Source organism: Equus przewalskii, chromosome 4, assembly GCF_037783145.1.
Source record: "Equus przewalskii isolate Varuska chromosome 4, EquPr2, whole genome shotgun sequence".
Taxonomy (NCBI): Eukaryota; Metazoa; Chordata; class Mammalia; order Perissodactyla; family Equidae; genus Equus; species Equus przewalskii.
In genome coordinates, this window is record NC_091834.1 from 9810903 (window position 1) to 9835688 (window position 24786).

Sequence of the window (24786 nt, forward strand, 5' to 3'; positions counted from 1 at the left end):
TTGCTCTTTCTTATTTATTTGTAAGGGATTTTCTATTAAATATATCGAAGCTTGAATATTCCATCTTTAAGTTTTGTTTTCTGATATACGGCATATGTTAACTCGTTTAGGTTAATTATTACTTAGAGAAATAATTGGTGCAGTGCCAGAAAGAAATACCTTATTTAGAATGTCTAAACAAATTATCTATAATTTTCTAATACTCTTATGGTTTCTTTTCAGAATTTAGAAATTAAATCAACTAGGATGTATTTAACTTAGGAAAAAAGTGCTCAGCATTTTTGATGCAACTCATCAGACAGTGATTTTCTCCAATTCATGAAACCAGAGGCTCTCAAAGTAGGAACTGCCTGTGACCACTTCACTCCTATAGGCCCAGCATCAAATACAGCACCTGGGCAGAGCAGGCAGGCAGTAAATATTTCATGAATGAATGAATGAATGGATGAATGAATGAACGAACAAGCCAATGAATGACCCACCATGGCACTCATCTGCCTGGGAGGGCATATTCTGACTGCAACCCTGGCTTGAAAAGAACTAGCGTCACCAGCAGTGACATATGCATCCACAAAGAGTACCAGGCTCCGAATGCTGATATTATCTGCTTGGGAGGTTTCATCTCACAAGTTCTTCATAAACAAGGGACTCTGAGACATTACCATTTCCCCAAAGGACTTCTCAGAGGCATCCTCAGGCCCCTTCTGGTTAACTGTCAAGACCAACTTAATCTCTTTATTAAGACATTTCTTTGTTCTTGGAAACAATGGGAAGGATTGACAGCCAAGCTTATCATAGCCACAGTTTGCAGGCCAGGACACTCTCCCCTCTGCACTGCCCTAAGAGAAACCTGTGACCCAGGGTGGGGTGGGGGCCAGAGGGCATGGTGGTCACTGCTTCCCCTTGAGGTCCCTGCAATGGAAGAAGCATCCTCTGCCATCCCTGACTTAGCATGATGGTGGAGTGGGAGACAGAAGAGTTTTCTTCAGCTCTCCCCTGATCTTCTGAGCTTATTTATACTTCCTCCTCCGAGATTTATCCCACACATATTCAACCTCTTCACGGTTCACCTATCAACCTCCCAGCACCCCCGCCTAAGCCCATTCACTGTCCACAAGGGCACATGTCTCATGGTTTCCCTCTCTCTCCTTCACCAAATCCCAACACTAACACAGCAGATCTCAACATCCATGTGACTATCCAACCAAAACACAAACTTCCCTCCCCCCTATATCTACTGCCACGATTCCTCATGCCCATCACAGTCAAGATCTTCAAAGTAACAGACGATATCCACTGTTTCTGCTTCCTCCTCCCCCATGGAGTCTCCAATGCCTGTAAGCAGGCTTGTGACCCAACCTGACTGGAACCTCCCTGGAAGTCCACAGAAGGCAATGCATCTTTAGTCCTCATCTACTTGATCTCTCTATTGTAATGACACTCTTGGCACTCCCTCACTTTTAAAATTCTCTCTATTCTTGGCTTTTTGAGATAATATTCTTCCAGGTCTCTTCCATGTCTCCTTCTACATCTCTAATTATTTCTTGTCCGGTTCTTCTGAGGCTCCTCTTCTGCACATTCCTTGAATATTGGTGCTCTCAAAGGTTCTGTTTTTGGCCCTCATCTTGCCATCTGACCTATTCCACTACTAACCTCATTAACTCTCATGGCATCAATTACCACCTGTAAGATAATGACTCCCGAACCTCTTTTTAAGATCCACACCTGGTTAGCCCAATAGACATATCCTTTGGGACTTTCTAGTAATTCTTCAAACTCAACATATACAAAACGGAGAGTTTTCCCAAAACTTCCTTTTCCTCATGTATTGTCAATCTCTCTGAGAAAAGCCTTTGCTAACCATCCAGTCTACACTGGTTAGCCCACCCCATGTCACCCTCTATTAAATTATCTTGTTTTATTTTCTTCACTGAACTTATTGTCTGATGTTTCATTCTCTATTTATTTCCTGATAATTGCCTTCCCCTATTCTTCAAGGTAAGCTTCTGTACAGGATCTTCAGCACCTGAAAGAGTACTTGGCACACAGTGGGTGGTCAACTGATATTTGTTGAATGAACGATAAATAAATCTGACCACTGGCTCTCTCCTGCTTTATCACCGCAACCCTCCTCCTTGACACTTTCACTCTGACCTCCAGATACAGTAAACTAATTAAAGTTCCATGAACCCACACATCTTCTTCAAGCTCCATGCCTTCATGCATGCTCTACCTCAGCCTAGAATATCCTTTTCAATGACTGGTGACTTCACTCATTTTGAAGATTTAGCTACAGTATCCACTTTGGAGCTGTCCTTCTTTGTAATACCTCTCTATCATCTCTTATGAATTGTCAGCTCGTTTACAACATAAAAACATACCCTAGTATTTCCTCTTTTAAAATTGAACCTACATCCCCCCATCCAGGTAGTACTTTATTTCTCTTCTCCTTTATACATCCAAAATTTGAAACAATTTCTACATATGGCAGTGATGAAAGAACAGAAGAACAAAAAAGACCTAAGACATACAGGAAACAATTAGCAAAATGGTAAACTACTTTATCAGTAATTAAATTAATGGACTAAGCATGCCAATCAGAAGGCGGAGATTGTCAGAATGGATAAAACATACACATATACACACGATCCACCTATATGCTGTCTACAAGAGACACACTTTAGATTTGAAGACACAAATAGGTTGAAAGTAAAAGAAATTCATGCAAGCAAAGAGCAATCAAAAGAGAACTGGAATGGCTGTAGGAATATCAGACAAAATAGACAAATTTGTTACTAGAGACAAAGAAGAAGATTTTATAAAGATAAAATGGTTGATCCATCAAGAAGATATACCAGTCATAAACATGTATACAGCTAACAACAGAACCCCAAAGTACATGAAGCAAAAGCTGACAGAATTGAACAGATATAGACAGTTCACCAATAACAGTTGGAGACTTCAGTACCTCACTTTTAATAATGAAAACAACAACTAGGCAGAAGGTCAATAAGGAAATGGAAGACTTGAAGAACACTACAGACCAACTGGATGTAACAGACATCTACAGAACACTCCACCCAACATATCGAATGGTTATGAGTGTTTGCTTCAGGACTGCAGGCATTAATCAGTTAATACATGCTTGTTACTACTTGTCTAGAATTACTTGTTTCACCATAGGAGGCACAGAAGATACAAAGGACAAATTTCAGTTTCAAGGTGGAGCAATATGGCTGGGAAGAAAACATATCTATTCATAAAATAATTTTATGAAATAAATTTTATTTATGAAAGACTACATGCAATCTCATTTTAAATAAAGAGAGGCCCTAAATGCATCAAAATCTATAGCAAAAACCACAGAAGTGTCTTTAAATGCCCGCTTTAGGATTCACAAACTTCACAATTTTAGGCAAGGTGTTGAAGCAACAGGATCCTTAACTTCCTCATGCGTAAAATGGGGATATGTGTAATAGTGATAATTAGAGATTATGTATGTAAAGTATATAAAATGATATGTGGCAAATAGAAAGCATTCAATAAACAATCTCTTTCTCTTTCACACAAAAAAAGACACACAACACACACAATTACGGTGGTTGAGTAATCTGGGTTTAACCAAGGAACACACTGCATTTAAAGAGAGGCCTAAGCTAGGTTTTGATCAAAGGGCAGGATTTGATTGACACAAAGAGGAAAGAGATTTGAGCGCTGAAATGAGAAGTTAGACTCTATTAAAAAGCACTGAAACATTTATACTGGGTATGACCAGCTAAGAGGAAAGGTTTCTCTCCAAAATTTCCCCCTCAAATATTCCAGTTGTGTTTAAGTCCCCAGAAGTCTTTCATATTAAAAGACACTGACAAGTTTGAATAACTAAATACTATTTGGGAAGGCACATAAGCCTGGAATGACATCAGTCAATGCTAGTTTTAGATTCTTCTAGAAGAGCACTAGAAAAAAAAATTTACATACTCAATACACATTAAGGCAAATAATAACTGTCTTTTTGGCAATTTTCCCAGGAGTATTATCTCATAATTGGAAGTGTTGAACATTGTGGTACCCAAGCCTTTTTAAAGATCAGTTTAAAAAGCAATAAAGAAAGTAATTTCATTTGAGATCACAAAAATTCCCTTACAGAGGAAGTGAAAAGAATAACTGTCTTAATTATATGCAAACGACAACTTGCGTTTGGGATGGAATATCTGTTGAGGAAGATGATAAACTCTGGACAACCACTGGCTGACTTGATGAGTATCTTTAATGAGGACAAAGACACAGATACCAAAGATGGATATAAAGATTTTCAATACAAGTATCTTGAAATACAAGGGCGCAAAAAATAACATTTCTTAAAAACCACACAATTTCATAGAATTTGTAATTTTTTTTTCTGCTTTACCTCCCCAAACTCCCCTGTACACAGTTGTATATCTTAGTCGCATGTCCTTCTAGCTGTGGGATGTGGGACGCCGCCTCAACGTGGCCCGACAAGCGGTGCCATGTCCACGCCCAGGATCCGAACCCTGGGACCCCGCATCAGAGCGCGCGAACTTAACCACTCGGCCACGGAGCTGGCCCAGAGAATTTGTAATTTTAAATGAATAACTTATGATGGTTTGACTTAGGATTTTTCAACTTTATGATAGTGTGAAAGGAATACACGTTCAGTAGATACTGTACTTAGAATTTTGAATTTTGACCTTTTCCCGGATATAGCATAGCAATATGCTGTACAATCCTCTCTCGTGACACTGGGCAGGGGCAGCCCCCACAGCTCCCAGTCAGCCATGCCTGCCATCAGGAGGGTAAACAACCGATACAGTGACAACTATTCTGTACCCATCCAACCATTTTGTTTTTCACTTTCAGAACAGTATTCATAAATTATGAGATATTCAACACTTTATTATAAAATAGGCTTTGTGTTATATGATTGGCCCAACCATAGGCTAATGTAAGTGTGCTGAGCACGTTTAAGGCAGGCTAGGCTAAGCTATGACATTCAGTAGGGTAGGTACATTACATGCATTTTTGACTTACAACACTTTCAACTTACAATGGGTTTATCAGCACATAATCCCTTCGTAAATTGAGGAAAATCTGTAAATAACTTAAAATTATAGCTATTTGTCTCATCTATATCTCTAAAAGTTTTACATATTTAAGCTGTTCAAAATGCTGACTGTGGGAGAGGATAGGTGTTCTTTGGGCATATACAGTAAGCTCCTAAGCAGGTCACAGAGATGAATGAAGAAGTGTAGAGGATGAGGTCAAAGATGGAAAGGTGAGCGCAAGACTACCACTTTAATTCACAAGAGGATGATGAGGGTTAGGGTGATAACAATGAGAATAGAGAGGGGGAGACCAATCAGAGGAACACACAGGAAAAGGATTGTTTCCTTTAACAATCGAGAGTCCTTTGGTTTCCCGTAGTTAATGACTCCAAAGCTTGGAGGCTGGGAGCCCAGCAATGCTGGTACCAAAGACAGAAACGCAGATGTTGAAAGAATGAGTAAATCCAGCTGAGCAGTGAATTAAGTTCACACATGTTGAACTTTGAGTTATGGCTGGACATTGAAGACGGCATGTCCTACAGACTGGGGTTTTTTTAAATTTTTTTTATTGCAGTAACCTTGGTTTATAACATTAAATAAATTTCAGGTATACATGGTAATATATTTCCAATTCTGTGTAGATTATATCATGTTCACTACCCAAAGACTGGTTTTATAGTGAACTAGCCAAAATTTCCTCTAGATATTTCAGTAGTTCAAAAATAAACACTGAGTGGTTACTATTGGCAAAAAATTGAGAGCACTAAGGATGAACACAGAAATGGACAAACTCCAATCTAGACCCTCAAAATGCCTATAATTCTGGAGGATAAGTAGCCCTATAATTTCTATATAGGAAGGTTTTAGGGGCAACTATCAGTTTGGAAGCTGGGCTGGAAGATTTTACTTAAAGCAAAGGTTTAGGGTAAGCACAATTCTGTTTATTTAGGGTGGTAGCATGGGAGTGCTGATGGCAATTGAGAGACATAAGGTCCACTTCACCCAACAACTTCTTGTTTCTACCACTGAGTAGGAAAACTGCACCTACTGCCATGAGAAATGCAAAGTACCTGTAAATAAGAAGAATATTTAGTGTCTAAAATGGGAATGAAGTTCAGCTTAATAAGTGAGGGCTGAAAGTAGAGGCTTGGCATCGATGCCAGAAGACAAGGTAAGCTCTTGGAATAAAGGAAGTTCTGCCTAGAGCTGAAAGGGAATTCTTGTAAATTTCAAGGTTAAGGGCAATGCTCCCTATGCCTCTAATTGAGATTTGGTTCTCCACTTGAGAACTATACCAAGGTCTAAAATTGTGCCATGCAGTACGGTAGCTGCTAGCCATATGGGGTCATTTAAATGTAAATGAATTAAAACAAAATAAATTAAATTTAAAATTCAGTTCCTCAGTCACACTAGCCATAATCCAGGTGCTCAACAGCCAGCCACATGTGGCAAGTAGCTACCATATTGGAAAGCATAGATTACAGAATACTTCCATTGGAAAGCACTGAAGCATCACAGGCAATGAAGACAAGATAAAGGATACACACTGTTCTTGAACTTCTAAAAGGGACATACACAACCTGCACAGAAACATCTTTACCTTGACCATAACGATGGTAACTCTTCTTGTAAGTCAACGTTAAACTCTTCAAACACTTTCTGTGCTTTCTGAAATTCCTCTTCTGCCTAGAAACGACACACATGTGTTTACACTAAAACAAACAAAAAAAAATCACCTAAACACAAGCCATTTCTATACACAGCAACATCATTTAATATAAAACAGGAATAGCTTTATGGCATCCTGGAAACATTTTAGGGAGAAAAGAAATCTGGTTAAAATCCACACGATTTTTTTCAATAAAAGTGAGCTATTAAATTTTATTTAAAAAAGACAACTGGATTGACTACAATGGTTGCTCTGGCAGTCTCTGACAGCTTCATTCATTCTACAAAAATATGTTAACTGCCTCGCTCATAGACCACTCTGCTCAGAATACTAGAAATGGATGCTTCCCCAAGAAATTCCCCGTCTAGGGATAAGTCTAAATAATTACATTATATAATAGGCTTACAAGCCGTTAGAGAGCATGCTATTGAGGAAGAAGATGCAGAAGAAAGAGAAGGTTTCACATGGAAGGTGATACTTTAATCGAATCTTGAAGAATCAACAAATGTTTGCTAAAGGAGGTGGAGAATATACTACAATAAGCAAAGGTGAAGTTCCTAGGGTTGGAATTTTAGCTTACTAACCATGACAACTTGTCAGATTGCTTTACTTTCTGCACCTCAGATATCCCATCCAAAACATGGACATAGTGATGCCCGCCTCAGAGGTGTTGTGAGTATGAAGGGAAGATGACGTAACGGAAGTGTGGACTGTGGTGCCTAGCATCCGTGGGGCCTCCCATGAAGGGCAGCTGTTATTGCAGCTGCTCAGAACCAATGTGTAGGTCACGGAGGCTCTGGCTTAAGAGGTGTGCATTGAAGAGGGAAAGGAGGGAAAAGAAGACTTGAAAGTTGACAAGGATGAATAAGTGAGTCAGAACCAAATTGTGAAGGTGGAACACGCCCTGCTAAGGAATTTAGAATTTTTTCTACAGGCAATGGGAGCCATTAAAAGACTCACAGAGTAGAGAAATATATCTAGATATGTGATATAGAGAGACCATTCAGGCAGTTGTGTGTAGGCAAATAGGAGGAGGCAAGACTGGAGGCATAGGGAGTAGTCAGCAGGTGTTTTCAGTGAGTTGGCATCTGTAAATGACTGACATACGTGGTAAAAGCTACTGAAATGGGTTTTCCAAAAGAAAATGCATGTTATGCAAATCTAGCACATGTATGTACCCTCAGACACTCATAAGTTATGTTAGAGAATTTCAAACTTAGTTTCCCATCGGAATCTGCATTTCAGGATCACGTATGGGCCACAACCACAAAACAAGTGCAGGAACATGCATTACTTTCTTTGATCCTACAGTATTGTTGGGGACCAAAGCTTCTGCTGATCAAAATGTCTGAGTCAGTGTCACCCATGTGAACTCTATAATAATGTAAAAAGCTTTCTTTTTATTAAAAACTATGGAAAGCAGCCCACAAGCACCAGGTTTCAGTTTAAATTCTGTCCCAAATCCAATCTCCACTAAAAAAGAAACATTTGATTTTAAAAAGCAAAGTTGCTATAGGTCAAAGGATATGGAGACTGGTGGCAACAGGGGGATCAATCCCTACCTTAGAGATTCGACTCTCATCCTTCCTCTTGGAACTCTGCAAAGCTTCCAGATGGTGGCGGGCACTGTCATAGTCCACCAGCTTCCTGCTGCGCTTTGCAATGCGATTCTGCCAACAGGGAAATACAGGCACTAAGAAAGAGATATGGTTATAGGTTCTCTTTTTGACGGCCAAAATGCTTTCCTTGTCCAGAGCAGCTGAGGATCTTGACTGGCGATTGAGGTGAACCAGAATTTCAGTAGACAAATGATCCCTGGAAATCAGACTATACCCTTCAATCCTTTGTGCGAAAACCATGAGGTAAATATCTCCCCTTCTGATAATAATTAGGCCAATCAAGAGGAGCTGAAGGCAGAATTTGCAGTCAAAGACCAGAAAAATTCCAGAGTCGGTTGAGGGGAGTGGGTAAACCTATACTCTCTCTTAGTCTCTATTCTAAATCTTAAATGCTCCACTTTGAAGATAGTGGAATCCTTCATTAGGATTTGGTTTTATAATTCTAATAACACACACTAATAGCAGTTCTATAAAGCAGATTTATAAAGCAGTTCTACAAGGCCGATTCTTAGGAGTAAGAAATCCTTTTTCCTAGAAGTGTTTGTCCATCCTTTTTGTTCATTAGAATCATCTGAGGAGTTATATTGATTCCTAGAGACTGCTATTTCCAGCTAGGATATATAGAGCTGCAAAGAATGTTACTCTCATACTAATAAGAAAACAATCTGGGAAATCTATAAAAGCATCATTCCTCTTGATTATATCAGAGACCTGAGGTCACAAGGCAATAAAGTAATCTGAATTCTAAGAGGGACAAGTCTTTCCAAGGAGAGATGGGACACATAAACCATTTGACCTTTAGCAAGGCACAGGTAAAAGCTGTGGCCACCATACAAGTGGACAAGAAGAGGTCAGCTAAAATTTTAACTAATTGTTAAAGGCCTAGTGTGGGCTAACACATCGGTTTGGAACAGCTGGATGTCCAAGACACAAGACGGAATTGCATTTATGGGCGAGCTCTTGCCTTGGGCCTCCAGTGGATGCTATGAGGATGTTTGGGGACAAAGCACTCCCTCACAGTGCAGGTGAAAATGAGGGGATCTATGGCTGCTACGGGGTGGGCACAAAGCCCTGCCCGTTTCCATGGACATTTTTCCCTTACAAAGCAAAAGCTTTAAGCTGCTTGAGGAGAGAGCAACAAATCCTCCTGCCCACAGAGGCCAGGCAAAGATCCACTGCTTCTAGGGGGAGGGGTAGAAGCAAAACCAATCTGGCCCTGGGGAAGGGATAGGATCCCCTGTGACCCCAAGGATACATGCAAAATTAATTGCTATACACAGAAAGGTAGAAGAAAATATCTCTACCCCTAGAGGAGGGGCATCAAAGCTTCTTGGGCCCAAGATCTGAGTGCTGTAACAAGAAGAGGTCTGTTTCTACTTGGGCAGGAAACTTCTGCTCAAGACCAACCACAGATATGAGGCTGACTTTGCTTAAGACAGGCCAGAAAAGTACAGCAGAAAACAGCCCAGACCCCACTACAAGTCTAGCACTGAACAGCAAGCAGTAGATGCCTACCACTGGAGGAAGGAGTGCGAGGAGAGAGACCTGTCTGCATACAAGGTCAACTGAAATCTGACGGGGAGCAGAAACAATGGGAAAAACTCTCTGGCATCCAAGGGCGCCCCCTATGCAGGTCAAAGAAGAGGCAAAAACTAGACTTCAACCTAAAAGCCTTAGACCATTATAGATGTTAGAATATAAGCACAAGGCTTTAGCAGCCCAGTTCCAGAGGAATTTGAAAGCCATAGTGCACTGAAATTAACAGCAGCCACAACAAAATCCAAATGCAGCTCAACTTGCAATCAGATTTATTTGAACTGCTATACTAATGGTCTGACAAAAAGGCTTGCCTATTTCCAGGCATAAATATTACTTCAGTCTTCACCATTCTATACTTGATGTCTGGCATTCAATCAAAAATTATAAAACACATCACACACACACACACACACACACAAAAGAAAAACAACCCATGAGAAAGAAAAGCGATCAACAGAGCCAGACTCTGACATGACCCAGATGTTAGAAGTATCAAACAAGAATTTTAAAATAACTAGGACCAATATGTTAAAGTATCTAGTTGGAAAAGGTAGACAACATACATAAACAGATGGGGAATTTCAGCAGAGATGCAGAAAATTTAATAGTCAAATGGAAAGGCTAGAAAGAAAAAAAAATGATATGAGAGAAAAAATTTCTTCACTAGTCTTAAAATAGCCGAGAAAAGAAACAGCACAGTTGAAGATAGATCAAGAAAAATTATTCCCATTAAAATACAAAGAGAGGGGCTGGCCCCGTGGCTGAGTGGTTAAGTTCGCGCACTCCGCTGCAGGCGGCCCAGTGTTTCGTTGGTTCGAATCCTGGGCGCGGACATGGCACTGCTCATCAAACCACGCTGAGGCAGCGTCCCACATGCCACAACCAGAAGGACCCACAACAAAGAATATACAACTATGTACCGGGGGGCTTTGGGGAGAAAAAGGAAAAAAATAAAATCTTTAAAAAGAAAAAAAAAAATACAAAGAGAAAAAAGAATTGACAAAAAAAGAAAAACAGAATCAAGCATACAAGACCCATAACACAACATCAAATAGTCTGATATAGTGTAATTGGAGTCTCAAAAAGAGATGAAAGGAGGGGCTGTCCCAGTGGCATAGTGTTTAAGTTCACGCACTCCGCTTTGGAGGCCTGGGGTTCACGGGTTTCGATCCCATGTGTGGACCTACACACGGCTCATCAAGCCATGCTGTGGCAGTATCCAACATACAAAAAAAGAAAAAAAATAGAGGAAGATTGGCACAGATGTTAGTTCAGGGACAATCTTCCTCAAGGAAAAAAAAAGAGATGAGAGGAAGAGGAAGAGTCAGAAGAAAGAGCTGAAGAGATAATGACTGAGAATTTTATAAAATAATGAAGACATCAAAGTACAGACCTAAGAGACTCACAGAATCCCAAGAAGGATAAATTCCAAACAATACACATCCAGATCCATCACAGCCAAATTGCTTCAAATTAAGAATAAGGAAAAACAGTAAGTACAAAGGTAAGAATTAGGGAAGACTACACTTCAGAAAGTATGCAAGCCAGAATACAATGGAGTGGCATCTTTAAAGTACTGAAAAATAAAAAAATCAAAACAGATCTCAGAACTCTATTCCCAATGAAAATACCTTCCAAAAGTGAAGGTGAAATAAAGGTATTTTTTTTTTAAGACAAACAAAAGCTAGGAGAATTCATTGCCAGCGTAAGAATTTTAATACCAAGTGGAGCTACACAAAGAAATGAGTACCAGAAATGGTAAAAACCAAGGTAAATATAGAAGATTTTGTTTTCTTACTTTTAATTGCTTGAAAAGGTAATGGATAATCTACAAGCAAAAAACTGAAACAATGTATCGTGGGTTTATAACATATGTAAAGGAAACTGGACGACAGTAATAGCACAAAGGAAGGGAGACAAGACCTGGAAGGGTACTGCTATAAGGCTCTTAGGCAATCCATAAAGTGCTGTAATATTATTTGAAGTTAGACATGATAAGTTAAAGACGTTTATTGTAAACTGTAGGGCAACTGCTAAAAGATTAAGTTACATACAGAGGTACAACTTATAAGCAAAGAGTGTAAAATATACTGACTTCTGAGCCTCAGACTAAGCGATTCTGATGTAATTAGTCTGAGACAAAGCCCAGGCATCTGTCCTTTTATAAAAGCTCCCCAGTGGTCCAGTTATAACATGGAAAACTACAACAGAAGAAGATTCTTAAAAAAAACTTTAAATTTGATATGGCAGGAAGAAGAAAAACAGTGACACTATAAATGTTTATGGCTTACAAAACATAGTCCCATGGATCCTCACAGCCACCCACAGTACGGATGCTCCAGTGGTTATTCCCATCTTACAGGTAGACAATTTGAAGTTGCATAAGATTAACTTCTAATTTGTCCAAAATTGCTCAGAAAATCTGTAGCAAAAGATGAATTAGATATCAGCTCCATGACCAGTGCCAGGAGTAGGGTGACATGAGACACCTAGGGCACAAAATTTAAGAAGGCCCTCACTCTCAGGGTCAGCAAGCGAGAGGAGGTGTCTCCTTGTATTCTGAATCCTAGTGCCCTCACTGGGCCTCAGCCCTGCTCCTCACTCTTGGTTAGAGCTCCTTCTAACAGCTCCCACGTTTCTCTGACACACTCTATCATTCAGCCACCAACCGTCATTCTACACTATTCCTCTATATCTGCTTCAGGACAGTGAGAGGTGGGCTGGGGTGGTTACTCTCATTTAGTTGCTTCCACTCTCTTTTACTTTACTCTCTGCACCTATTACTTCCAGTTGGTGTTAGTAGTGGAAAATGTGGCTGACACACCGCATTCGTTCAAAGATACGTGATGAATTAGCCCAGGCAGGGCAGAGTGGAGCCCTTCAATGAACGACGGCAGACATAGTGTGCCTGTGAGGTGACAAAGTTCACTATTTTTAGTGAAGGTATGGTTTGTGGACTTGTGGAGGGAGCGGGGCGTGGGGCTGAGTCTCCCGTAATACCTTCTAAGAAGCAAATCTTGATTCTTTGAAGACGAATTTGATTTTTGAAAAGAGCCAGAATTCAATTACTCCCAATCTTGGGAATAAGGTGGAAGAGTACATTGGGTAATCTTATTTTTCGTTCAAAGTGAAATAAATAATGTGACTCATTTTCTTGTAACTGACAAGTCCACCACAGACTACAGCTTACCATGGCATAAGTGACTATTTTGAAGGCCATCATTCATTTTGATGTATACATTTTTGTATTGGAAAAACAAATTGATCTTATTTCCTTACCTATCTGATATTCGGGAAACTTGAAAAAAGAACCAAATCTCCTAAGTAAGGGTAGCTTGTATATAGAAAATGATACAATTCTTATTTAACTATCCGATAGTAAATTCAATTAAACAAATGTTCTGGTTTAATAGTAAATAGTTTAATTACATGCTTTAATTAAAATTTTTTCAGATTTCCCACTGTACACTGACCTTACACAGTAAAGAAAATAATTTATTGCATTTTTTTATTTCAATAATACCTCCAATTCGGGATTCATTTTGGCACACTGCTGTAAATATATGCTTAGTTGCTCATGCATGGTTGCCAAGATAGAATCTAAACTACATTTTACAATAAGTACTCACAGCTGTAAGCCTGCCTGGGTTGGTGACAAGCTGGCTCTTATTATAACATTGATTTTATATGTCAGTTCCGCCTAGTAAGAACCATAAGACTGGGTACCCTGCCAATCACAGTTGGAAAAGTCAAACATCATCCTCTCATGAATGGTACTTCACAGCCCTCCCTGAAAGGCTGCAGTAAATATTTGGGAATTTGCCTGAGGTTTTAACTACACATGGCCTGTTGATTTTAATGGGAGTCAAGGATGTTGATTGTGTTCCACACTTTGAAAATTCTCCACTCAGCATTTTGCATGATAACCCTCCTTTCCATCAATAACCTATTCATTACATCATCAGTCAGCACTAACTATATGAAGTGATGGAGTCTGTATGTATTCCCTTCTAACTTTCATCCACTGAGTACAGGCACACAGAATGACTTAAGTGCATTTTCACAGTAGAAGAGTCTTTGAAATATTAGAAACAGCTATCCTGTCTTCTCTCCAATTCCAAATTGTTTCCTTCTCAAGTTAAACACTGCTATTTTCTCAACTGTCTTGATTGATACCCTACATATATGCTACTTGTGACTTCAGAGAAAGAGAGAGATTGTTTCAGCCTCTTTCCCTGATACAGGTAAAATCATGACATCCATTTCACTTATCTTCAGGGCATCCAGCTGGATGATATTGTTCCCAAATCTCTAGTGTAAAGATGGTTCAGTAACTAGAGGATCATCTTTGTGCACGACCTCAACCATCTGCTTAAGTAAAAGTTCTACTGAGTTCTTCATCTTTCTGACATGGAACAAACTGACTAGCCAATATAATCCATCATGATTTTATTTTAATCTCTCTTTCTTTCAACGCAGGTACTTCTGTGTGTTATTTGTTTTCCAAAATTATATGCTCCTAGAGGGTTTGGCCAATTTCCAAATAACTATCGGTGGGCAGAACTACAACAAATAAGATCTTCCATACTTTTTTGATGATACTAAGTTTTTGTTCCTAAAACTCAACAACTTTTCAAATGTGTTCTTCTCTAGTCAATCGCAGCCTTCATTTGCTTAGCTATGTCATATTATGAACATATATTATATGAATAGTTTAGACAAGTTGCAAGCTGCTTTGCAATTTTCAGGTAGGAAGACAAAGTTTCTCGATCCTCTTCTGATTTATTAAGAATTGATTTTTATGGAGATTAAATCACCATGCAATAAACAATGTTCTGAAGTGTGATAATGATTCTGAAACTGCTCCATGAATGTTACAAATTCCAAGACAAAATTCGAATGTCTATTAAATGACCTGAAGAGCTCCCAAAACACACTTCCTCTAGGCTGGTGCATGCAGCCTTACAGAATCTTAAAATGTTTTTAATATAATTTAACTTCTCAGAAAATTTTTAAAACACTGATTTATACCTTTTAATAAGGATAAGTTATGCAACGACTCAATTAAGTGCATTGGTGCCCATTATGGCAGCTTTATTGAGATTCCATCATTTGGATTTGTTCCCTGTGACATTTTGTCAACGAGGTTAATCTATCTAGTCTGATCCAGTTAGGTTCTTGTCTGGTGTCCCTGGTGTCTGAAAACACACTTTGTATGTTGGCCAACTAGCGTTAGGCATTCTTTGTAGGATCACGGAAACTAATGTCATTGATGTGAGTGCTATTTTGGCCAAGAAAATTCACTATGTTTCATGGCGAAAGCCAGCACACATTACTGCAGATGGCTTCCTGGTGTTTGGCAATGGCTACAAAGAAGGCCAGGTAAAAGTCGAACTCTGCACCAGAAGACACTTAACAAGGCACCACAGATGCTCATGGATGCTTATTCACGGCCTCCTCACCCTACAGGAAGGGAAGGCATGGCTGTCTTACCTGGCACTCCTCCTTGAGCAGGGAAGACAGTTGGGGGGGCGGGGGGAAGCAGATCTATTAATGTTACCTTTTGCTATATACAACCCAGATGGTTTAAAAATCCGTCTTTACCTCCAGAATCAACTCCAAATCTACGAAATTTAATCCTTTACCTGTGTATTTCTCTTTCTATAGACCTAAGTGTCAAATAAGTATCAAATAAGACAAACGTTTTAGACAAAGATATTTTTAGATCCAAATGCAAATGTATTTGAAATGCCTATATCTTAATAGTTCAGTTTGAACTTGAAAATTTCCAGGAGAGAACAAATATGCAGGTGTGCTGTGAACAGATGCAAAATAAACAGTAAACAAGGAAAGATTAGATTTTGCTCTCATGTTTGCAATGAAGTTTCTCCATTCCTGTGACTGTTGATTATTCTAATGGAAATTCTTGTCCAATGCTTTATAATAAAAAGGTTTAAACATAAAGAAGATTGAGGTTTTTTTTCGTATCTGACGTACGACTTTGTATCTACAGGAATAAAAACACTTCTGTAGAGAAAGAAAAGCTGAAGCAGTTCACTAAAGGGGAATATGTGATTTCTGGCTACATTTCATTTAAAACAGATAGGAACAGGATAAAAATCCTATGCTTAAATAAATGAAAAGTTACCAACTGTCATTGATACCAGTTTGAGGACTTTTAATTCCACTTATCTCTTGCCCATGTTTCAATAAGTACATGGGACCATTTAATTCTTCCCTTTATAGACACAGAGTAAAATACCTTTATGTCAGGAAATTGGCCCAGATAGGTATCCAGTGTCAGCAAGGATCCATCCACTAGTTTTTGATGGAAGTCTTCCCACAGAACATCACATTTCTGAAAGAAAAAAGAGAAATAAAGTGATAACTGCTAAATTAAATTGGATACCTTTCACCAAACTTCTAAAAAATCTGAAAATATAAAATTAGATAAGAAATACTTTCATAGATAGTAAATGCTAGAAAGAATGTGGATTTAATAATACAATACAATTTCAAGGCAGTTTGGAGACCAGTTCTAATGTACTAATATAGACCATCTAAAGCTTAGCTCATTAAAAAATGTATCTCTGATTCTGAATTACTAAAGAAGGCAGAGGCTTCACAAGGACCCCAGGTCTTCACAGGGGGACTTCGGGGCTAAGAGACTGTAAATAATTCCACTGAGACAGCTTGCTTCTGAAACATTCCACGAAATTCCAGACAAACAACAAATCATTTCTGAAGTCTCAACAGAAAAAGAAGAAAATTTACAGTCACATTGGGAAGGGCCCTATCACTTGTGGAGTATCAACTATGACAAACACACACTGACTAGTAGGGATTACTACTGCTATCACTGTCAAGGCATTGGGTTAAGCACGTTATGTGAGTGTGCGTGTGGTCATTTAATTCTCAAATAGCCTTATGAAGAAATTCTCATTGTTGCCACTAGACAGAAGAGGATACTGAAGCCCAGAGATGTTACATAACTTGGCCAAGGTCATGCAGTTGATAAACAGCAGACTCAGGTTTCTACCCAGGTCTGTCTCTTCAATTTGAAGCCCCTGATCTGTCTAGTATACCAGGCTGCCTCACCAGAACAGGATTCATATCACAGCTGTGCGATTTTGGAAAAGCGAACCTCTCTGAGTTTCCATTTCCCCAGTTAAACGAGTTGACAACGTAAAGTGCTTCACAGAATCCGAGTCACACCGCAGGTGCTCAAGAACATCACCTCCACCTCTCTCCCATCACTACATCCTGTCAGAGTCTGCTACTTGTTCCCCAGGATCTACCCTGTCTTTCTTTCAGAAATAAAACCCCCAGTTTGAGGCAGGTATCTAGCAGCAGAGGATACAGACTGTATTACCCAGCCTCCATTGCGGCTAAATGTAGGCATAAGACTAAGTTCTGGCCAGTGGGATGCTCTTTCAGGAAGTGTTCCTAAAAGGAGAGACTGGGCTTTTCTTCCACGCTTCCTCCTTTTTGCTGACTGCAATGCAGAAATGAGAGCTGATGGCCAGCATTCAAAAAGTTATCTTGAACCCGGAGGAGGCAGCAACGATGGCAAAGACGGGCCCCTGATGCTTGTGGACCCGCCACACCACACCTGGGCTGCCCAGGTCCAAATTCCCTTATGGGAGAGAGATAAGTTTCTATGCTGTTGAAACTTCTTTTTCCTTATTTTCTTTGTTTCTTTTTCACACTTCAAAAACTAATCCTAGGGGCCGGCCAGGTGGCGCAGCAGTTAAGCGTGCACGTTCCGCTTCTCTCAGCTGCCGGGGATTCACTGGTTCGGATCCCGGATGTGGACATGGTACCGCTTGGCAAAAGCCATGCTGTGGTAGGCATCCCACGTATAAAGTAGAGGAAGAGGGGCACAGATGTTAGCCCAGGGCCTGTCTTCCTCAGCAAAAAGAGGAGGATTGGCAATAGTTAGCTCAGGGCTAATCTTCCTCAAAAAAAACCAAAAACTAATCCTAATTGTACAAATCCCAAATCAAAAATTTTATGCAAACAAAAAATCTAAATCTTCTGTATAAAAAGGCTCGTGTTCTGATGTAAGTAGACCCTCTGAACACGCAGTGCTCAGTTCCTTCACCATCAAAAGAGCCCATATTTGGATCTGCAACTGAAGATTCCACAAACCCCGGCAGCCTCAAGGACCAAGGTAAGATGGCAGTCATCCTTTAGAAGAAATGTCAATGGTGGCACCTGCCATACAGAGAATGTAAGGCGGTGTTCTGAAAAGCCATTAATGAAAGTTTCTCTTACTCCTTTCAATATTCTTCTTTTCATTATGAATTTTTAATTATATAGCATTAATCAGAAATTTACAAAATGAGTTAATCATTTAACAACACGATGTTGAAACACAGTGTCTTTATACTGAAGAAATGTGAGAAGATGCAACGACTTAATAATTGCATTGGAAAATGGTGAGTGGAGGCTGGTTTTTCCAAATTCATATCCCGAAAGTTTACAAAAGAGGTAACAGGGCCAAGATGAGCTTTCCTCAAAAGCAAATCTCTGTTGTTATCTCAGTCACAATGGGATTATGAAGATTAATGTGGGGATGTCAGAATTTCCTTGGAGCAGCATGGGGCTTCAGGGTTAACCTGATTCCGAAGGCTGCACAGACGGTCAGCTCATCACATATCAGACTTCCCCCTGAGCTGGGGCGGCCACATCTCTTGTGTTTCCTGTGCCTAAATGAGTAGCAATGAGCTCACCTGAAGTGGGGCATGACAAACAATTGCTCTTTGTTGTAACAAAGAACTTGGACGTGAGAGAATCTGACAGGTGGTTTCCTAATATCCGTAATAATCACATGAACTGTGCACTGTTGACGACGCGAAGGCAGTCTTGAAATGTGTTATTAGTAGGTATAATTATTATTCTCATTTTGCAGATGAGGAAACTAAAGCCCGAGAAGATTAAAGGGCTCGCCCAACATCACATAGAGCTGCTCTGGGTCTCCACCCCATTCTGCCACTTCAAAGCAGCAACACCCACTTCCTGCCAGCCAGCCAGATGGGCCTCGGCCAAAAGTTGCACCTCAGATGTTGATACAGGTCTAGGGACAAAGCCTTTCATAAGTTAAATTCCTATTAGCAGACCAGCTGCGTCTGTCCTCAGGTCCTGCACACCAGCGAATGGCCCTGCTGGTGTTGAAGTGAAATAGATGCTCTCCCCAGCTCCCGCTCCTGCTTTCAAGGAGGGATGGGGCAAGGAGGGGCAAAGGGGTGAAGTCAGTACACAAAATCACGCCGTGAGCCAGTTCTCCTGCTGAAATGAGCTCGTTAAGATGGGTAATAAGGGAAGGAAAAATGCTACTCTTATTCTTAATCCACAGCTTCCACCCAAGTGGTTTTATAATCATGTTCACTCTGAGTTTGGGACAATCCGATGGCAGAACTGCATGATGCCTTCTGGGGACATGGTGTCCCCTCACGATTAGGCCCTGAATGACAGGAGGGGTTCAGGGGATCGGCTGAGTGTACAGGACTTCTGGGAGCCTCACAGAAGCCAGCCCAGGCCTCCCACGTGCTCCGATCCTGGCTCTTACCTCGCCAACCATTTTCACATCTTCCCGCCCATACCAATCCGGCTCGTAGACTTCGTGCAGCGACTCGGTGAGCTTCATGGAGGCCTCTTGCATGCCTAGCAGTGGAGAAAAGCAGCTCCCGTTAGACAGAAATGGGTGGGGAGTCTCTTCCTCCTCCTCCTACTTTTCTAAGTAAGAGAAAAATCTTGAGTACTCGCCAATTACTTAAGGAAAAATTGTGAAGGCACGATTGCTACTTGCCTCTGCCGTCACGTCTTCCCATGAGGTCTCTAAAACTCATCTGATTACACTGTGCATTTTCTATTATTTACATGATAATGACAGATACCAGGTCTTCAAAAAAAAAATCAACGAGTTGTCCTATTCTGAAAACAACAATAATAATGTGTCCTATGATGTATGCTGTCACTTACTAAATGGCATGGAAATGGAAATGTATAGGACACCTGAAGACCAGTCCATAAAACTACAGAGTTCTAAAAATAATATTCATCCTTAACAACTTTAAATACAAGAAACAAAGCATATTTTTAGAAGCAGGTAGAAGCAAAATCAACCGGGTTTTAGGGCATAACAGTTAAAAGCGGTTTAAGTGGCCTAAAAATTTTCAAAGAAAAATGTTTTCCTTTTTTCCAATATTATTAAAAGCTATAGATACAGTTTTAAATCACAACTCTCAGAAAGTTTAGAGTTCTTAAGCCTACGGATCAGAATTTTCATAAGAGGTGCATTTGGTACGCTGCAAAAATGTGGTTATTAATAAGAGGAAAGAGGTGAAGTTTCAAGTACAACATGGTCACTGAAGTATCACCAAGTCTTTTCCAGTCTCCCCTCCGCCTCCCCTTCAAACACGGAGGGTAACATGGGGATTGCCATGGAGACCTCAGCTCAGGGCTGAGACCAAACGAGGAGGAGTCTCAGGCTGGTGACTTGGAGGAGCAACTGTCCAGCACCAGACTCTCCCTACCAGCTGGAACGTGAGACCTGGCCAGTTTGGTTTCTTGGTCTTTGTCACTAGCAAATAGGAAAAGGAGCTAGATAAAGGGAGGGGAGTGAAACAGCAGAGTGCTGTCATTAGAAATAAAACACATCTCACAAACTTAGTGCCAGTGAATCAAAGACAGAACGTTCCTGTTAAACTGTAACACTCTAGACTCAATCACGTGCTTGCTGGATTTAAGGTCGCCATTTCCAGGTTCAAGTGCGAGAGAAAGGAACAAAATATAAGAAGTCTAAAATGAGAGAAGTATAGCCTTGAAGAGTATGTACAAAAACCAACACATAATTTGGTATTTCACAGGACTTTTCACTCTCAAGCATAGAACATCCCTACTTTCCTTCCCCTCATAGGATGCAGATACATACACGGTCTTTGCACATTCAAAGTTTGAACGTGTTTCTGGGCCACATGAGGTGTGGTAGCCTGTAAGTTTCTCTCCATGAAGTATATCACTGGGCGCATTAGAGGATGCCCTTTACAACGAGCTGTACGGCCCACACTGGCCGTAATGACTTGGCCACCACAAGATGCAGCCCCGGCAGGCTAGGGTAGGAAAGGACAGTGATGACTCAAGTCTCTGGGGACTCTGACAAAATGGTCACAGACGTGACAACACAGCCAAAAAATAATGAAAACCCTGCATCTGCCTCCTGCATTCACCACTTTGAATCCAAATGAGGGAGAATCTCTCTCTTGTACATGTGGGCACCGCTGAGGTAGCAGCAACATTCTCTCAAGTACATATATTCACCCATCCCTAAGTACAAGCAAATCTATACAAAGAAATGTGCCCCTCAAATTCACACCAAAAGTGAGTCACTAGTTATCATTCTATCATTCGGATGCCAAAAGGCTTCTGAAGTTTTCTTTTAAATCTCTGTCTTAAGTCTGATGGAAATTATAAACAGCTGGATTGATAGGTTCTTCATGTCTTAAGAAGAAAAAGAAATGATGGCATGGTAGGACAAATAAGCTTTGTGGTGAAAATAAAACTGAATGTAAGCTTAAAACAAAATATATAAGACCTTACTCATTGAGGCTAAAAGCACAATGTTGCAGTAAATATATCTATTAGCAGTCAAAAAGAATTACTAATTGCTGTGTGGATAAGTAGTGACTAACAATTTGGAGAAAATCCATTTTGACATAGAAATTCGTTCTAGAACACTCCATAGGAAGTACTCTGCTCGATACAAAAGTGAACAAGACACAAGCCTTTCTCTTAAGGGGCAGAAAGACTGGTAGAGATTTTAGGGATTTAGAATTTATTCTGCTGATAAATCATAAAAGAAAAATAAAGATAACACCCAAGTTCCCTTCAAAGTAATTCGGCAACATTAAAACAGAACAGATGCTAAATGGCATTTAATAATCTCTAACATCTAATCTTTTCTTAAAAGAGTAGTAATTTCTAAAACTACAAGATAAGTGTCCAACATCATATATAGAAGAATTATCATTTTACTACTGGATAGGAAACATTTCTCTCTTCAAAATTTGGGACCCTCTCCACGGCATTTATTATAATACGCTCTATTTCCACTTGCAACCAAATTTGTGAGCTTCTATTTTCATTGTCTAAGATTTGTTGCATAAATGCACTGCTACAAGAGTCCTCTTCGCTTGAACAGCCTGAAGGTATATGTCTAGTTAAAAAGAACATCAGTTAAAATACATTATGACAATAACCAGCAGCAGCTATAAACCACTAAAAGAATATCTAAAATACTGTACGTATCTAGCTGCTTTGCCATTGTTTAGAAGAGAGTTGTTTAAGAAGAAAGCAGTTGGGGGCCTTCCTGTGGTATAGTGGTTAAGTTCAGCACATTCCACTTTGGCAGCCCAGGTTCATGGGTTCCCATCCTGGGTGCCAACCTACACCACTCGTCAGCCATGCTGTGGTGGCATCTCACATATAAAGTGGAGAAAGATTGCACAGATGTTAGCTCAGGGCTAATCTTCCTGAAGCAAGAAAAGAGGAAGATTAGCAGCAGATGTTAGCTCAGGGCTAATCTTCCTCAGGAAAAAAAAAAAAAAAAAAAAAAAAGACAGTAGTTGCCTCAGAGAAAAGGAAGCCTTTCTCCCTGAGTCTCAAGGAGGAGAGGTGGAGAGGAGCAAGAATTTGGGAAAAAACAGGCAGATAGTGAGTCAGCTCAAGAACAGTCAGCCCTGCCACTGGGGTCCTGCTTACACATAAGTCACACACAACTAACAAATATTAATTACAGCACCTGCAGGCTCCACTTAGAGCTTGTGTTCTCGTTACCCCTGTGTCTAGCCTCCACTGCCACCCACATGCCAAGGACTCCTGATTCCAAATCCCCACTGGACATCTCCCTGTGGATGTCCTACCAGTACCTGAAACTTCACAGTCCAAACAAACTCAGAGTTTTCCTATCCGAACCTGCCCTACTCCTTTTCCCCATCCTCATGAATGTCACCCAGTTGTCCCAGTTAGAAAACTGGAAGTGATCCCAAATTCATCCCCTAACACAGAACTTGTCACCAAGACATACCCAGTCTGCCTGATTCTCACATGAAGACCTTTCCTTCCCCGCCCACTGCCACTGCCCTAGATTAGGTCCTCATCATCTATCGTTTAGATTAGAAGAAATAACCCACGTAAATGGTTCAGCAAAGTACTTACAAACAGCAAACATTCAAATGTCAACCATTATTATGAAAAATATTTTTGGAGGAAGGATGGCATAATAATTACAATTGGCCTTTGTTAAAATCTTAGTCCATCACATATCATCTGTGTGATCTTAGGAAAATTACCTAACCATCCTCAACCTCAGTTTTCCAAAGTGTACATTATTAATAAATAATAGTACATGCCATACGCTGTAGTGAGAATTATATGAAATGAGGCAGTAAAAAGCTTATGTCAGGGCCTGGCACATAAGTGGTCAATAAATGTTGGCTATAATTATTATTAAACTATTGGATTAGATTTCTAAGTCTCCTTGAGGTTTCATTTCCTCCAGCCTGAATTACACACAACCACAATTATAATTTTTCTAAAATGCTAATCTAATCACGACTCATTCCGCTGCCTACAATAAAGTAATGACTCCTTTTCTCCATTGACAGAATAAAACTCCAATATGATTGATGCATACACATTTCTTTATACAAATGCTGCCTGCCTTTCCACGTCTCATCCAGCTCAGTTTCCTGCTTGCACCTAAATGATGTACTTGTTCCCTAAAGAGCCCAGGCTTCCTCCTGCCTCCTGGGTCTTTGTATATGTTGCTGCTTCTACCTGGAGAGTCCTTCCAATGTCATCCTCTTTCTCTAGCACATCTTATTACCTGGTGACTACGTATATCCCCTTCCTGGGTCCATTCAAGTGTAAGTTCTTTGGAAGGACCATTCCCGATCCAGTCTATCCTCTGTTGTGAGTACACACAGTGCTCACTTATGTTAAAATATGTATTACTATGCATATTTGGTCTCCTGTTTGTTCAGCTTTCTCCCTGTCTCTACTGCAAGCTCCATGATCACAGGCACTGCATCTTGTTCATCTCTGCATCTCCAGCACCTAGAACAGTGTCAGGCCCATAAATGAGGCTCAATGAGATGTTTGCTGCCAAAATGAATGAGAGCATAAGATTCACCTTGGAAAGCCCAAGCATCAGCAGAAATAATAAAGACCTACAGAGGCGAATGCCCCGACCCAGGGATTAGCGATAATAAGAGGAAGGGTAGAGTTCATTTAACCCACTTTCACAGGATCCCAGTTCCAGAGATTTGGGGGGCTTCTCAGAGCAACTGCAGCACCTTAGATAGGGAACCCAAGGCAGCTGAGAGGCTGAGTGATTTTCCCACAAACCAGACCCAGGGCCCCTCACTCTCCAGGCCCAGATCTCATCCCTCTATAATGCTGCCTGCATTACAGGACAGTTAATTGGCTAGAGGTCTTCTTGTGAAAACCAGAAAAATTGGCCAGGAAAGCACTCTGCACTTTGAAATTCACAACTGTACTTTGAATACACAAATTATGATTTACTTAAGGCATGACTCTTGTCTTTAAGTGTTTTCGCAAAACCCAAAATGTGCTCCAAGGAGCGCTAATTCTTTGTAAGACTGAGATGAGAAAAGCATCCCACAGTCAAATAACTGGGAGACAGACGCTGCCCACCCCACAGGCCTGCTGGAGATCATATTAGCATTTTAAGGGTTCTGATAAACTTTAGTAACCTGTTTAAAAATTGATTTCAACCAGTCTTGGCCAAAGTAATTTAGACATAGATCTCTTTCATGGAGTACCATTTGTCAACATCACTCAATTAGCAAAATGTGATTGGGGGGACAAGCTA

General features: G+C 40.3%; 1 protein-coding gene across 6 annotated transcripts in view; it reads right to left on the minus strand.

Annotated features, from left to right (window-relative positions):
* The window catches only part of AMPH (amphiphysin), a 227339-nt gene that overhangs the window by 70784 nt on the left and 131769 nt on the right, over positions 1-24786 (minus strand). For all 6 annotated transcript variants that reach the window (XM_070615428.1, XM_070615426.1, XM_070615429.1 and 3 more), the window contains exons 4-7: positions 19462-19556; positions 16153-16248; positions 8295-8402; positions 6664-6749 (exon numbers count right to left, since the gene is read on the minus strand). In XM_070615428.1, the coding sequence (XP_070471529.1) occupies positions 6664-6749; positions 8295-8402; positions 16153-16248; positions 19462-19556 (385 nt within the window). The remainder of the gene's footprint in view (positions 1-6663; positions 6750-8294; positions 8403-16152; positions 16249-19461; positions 19557-24786) is intronic.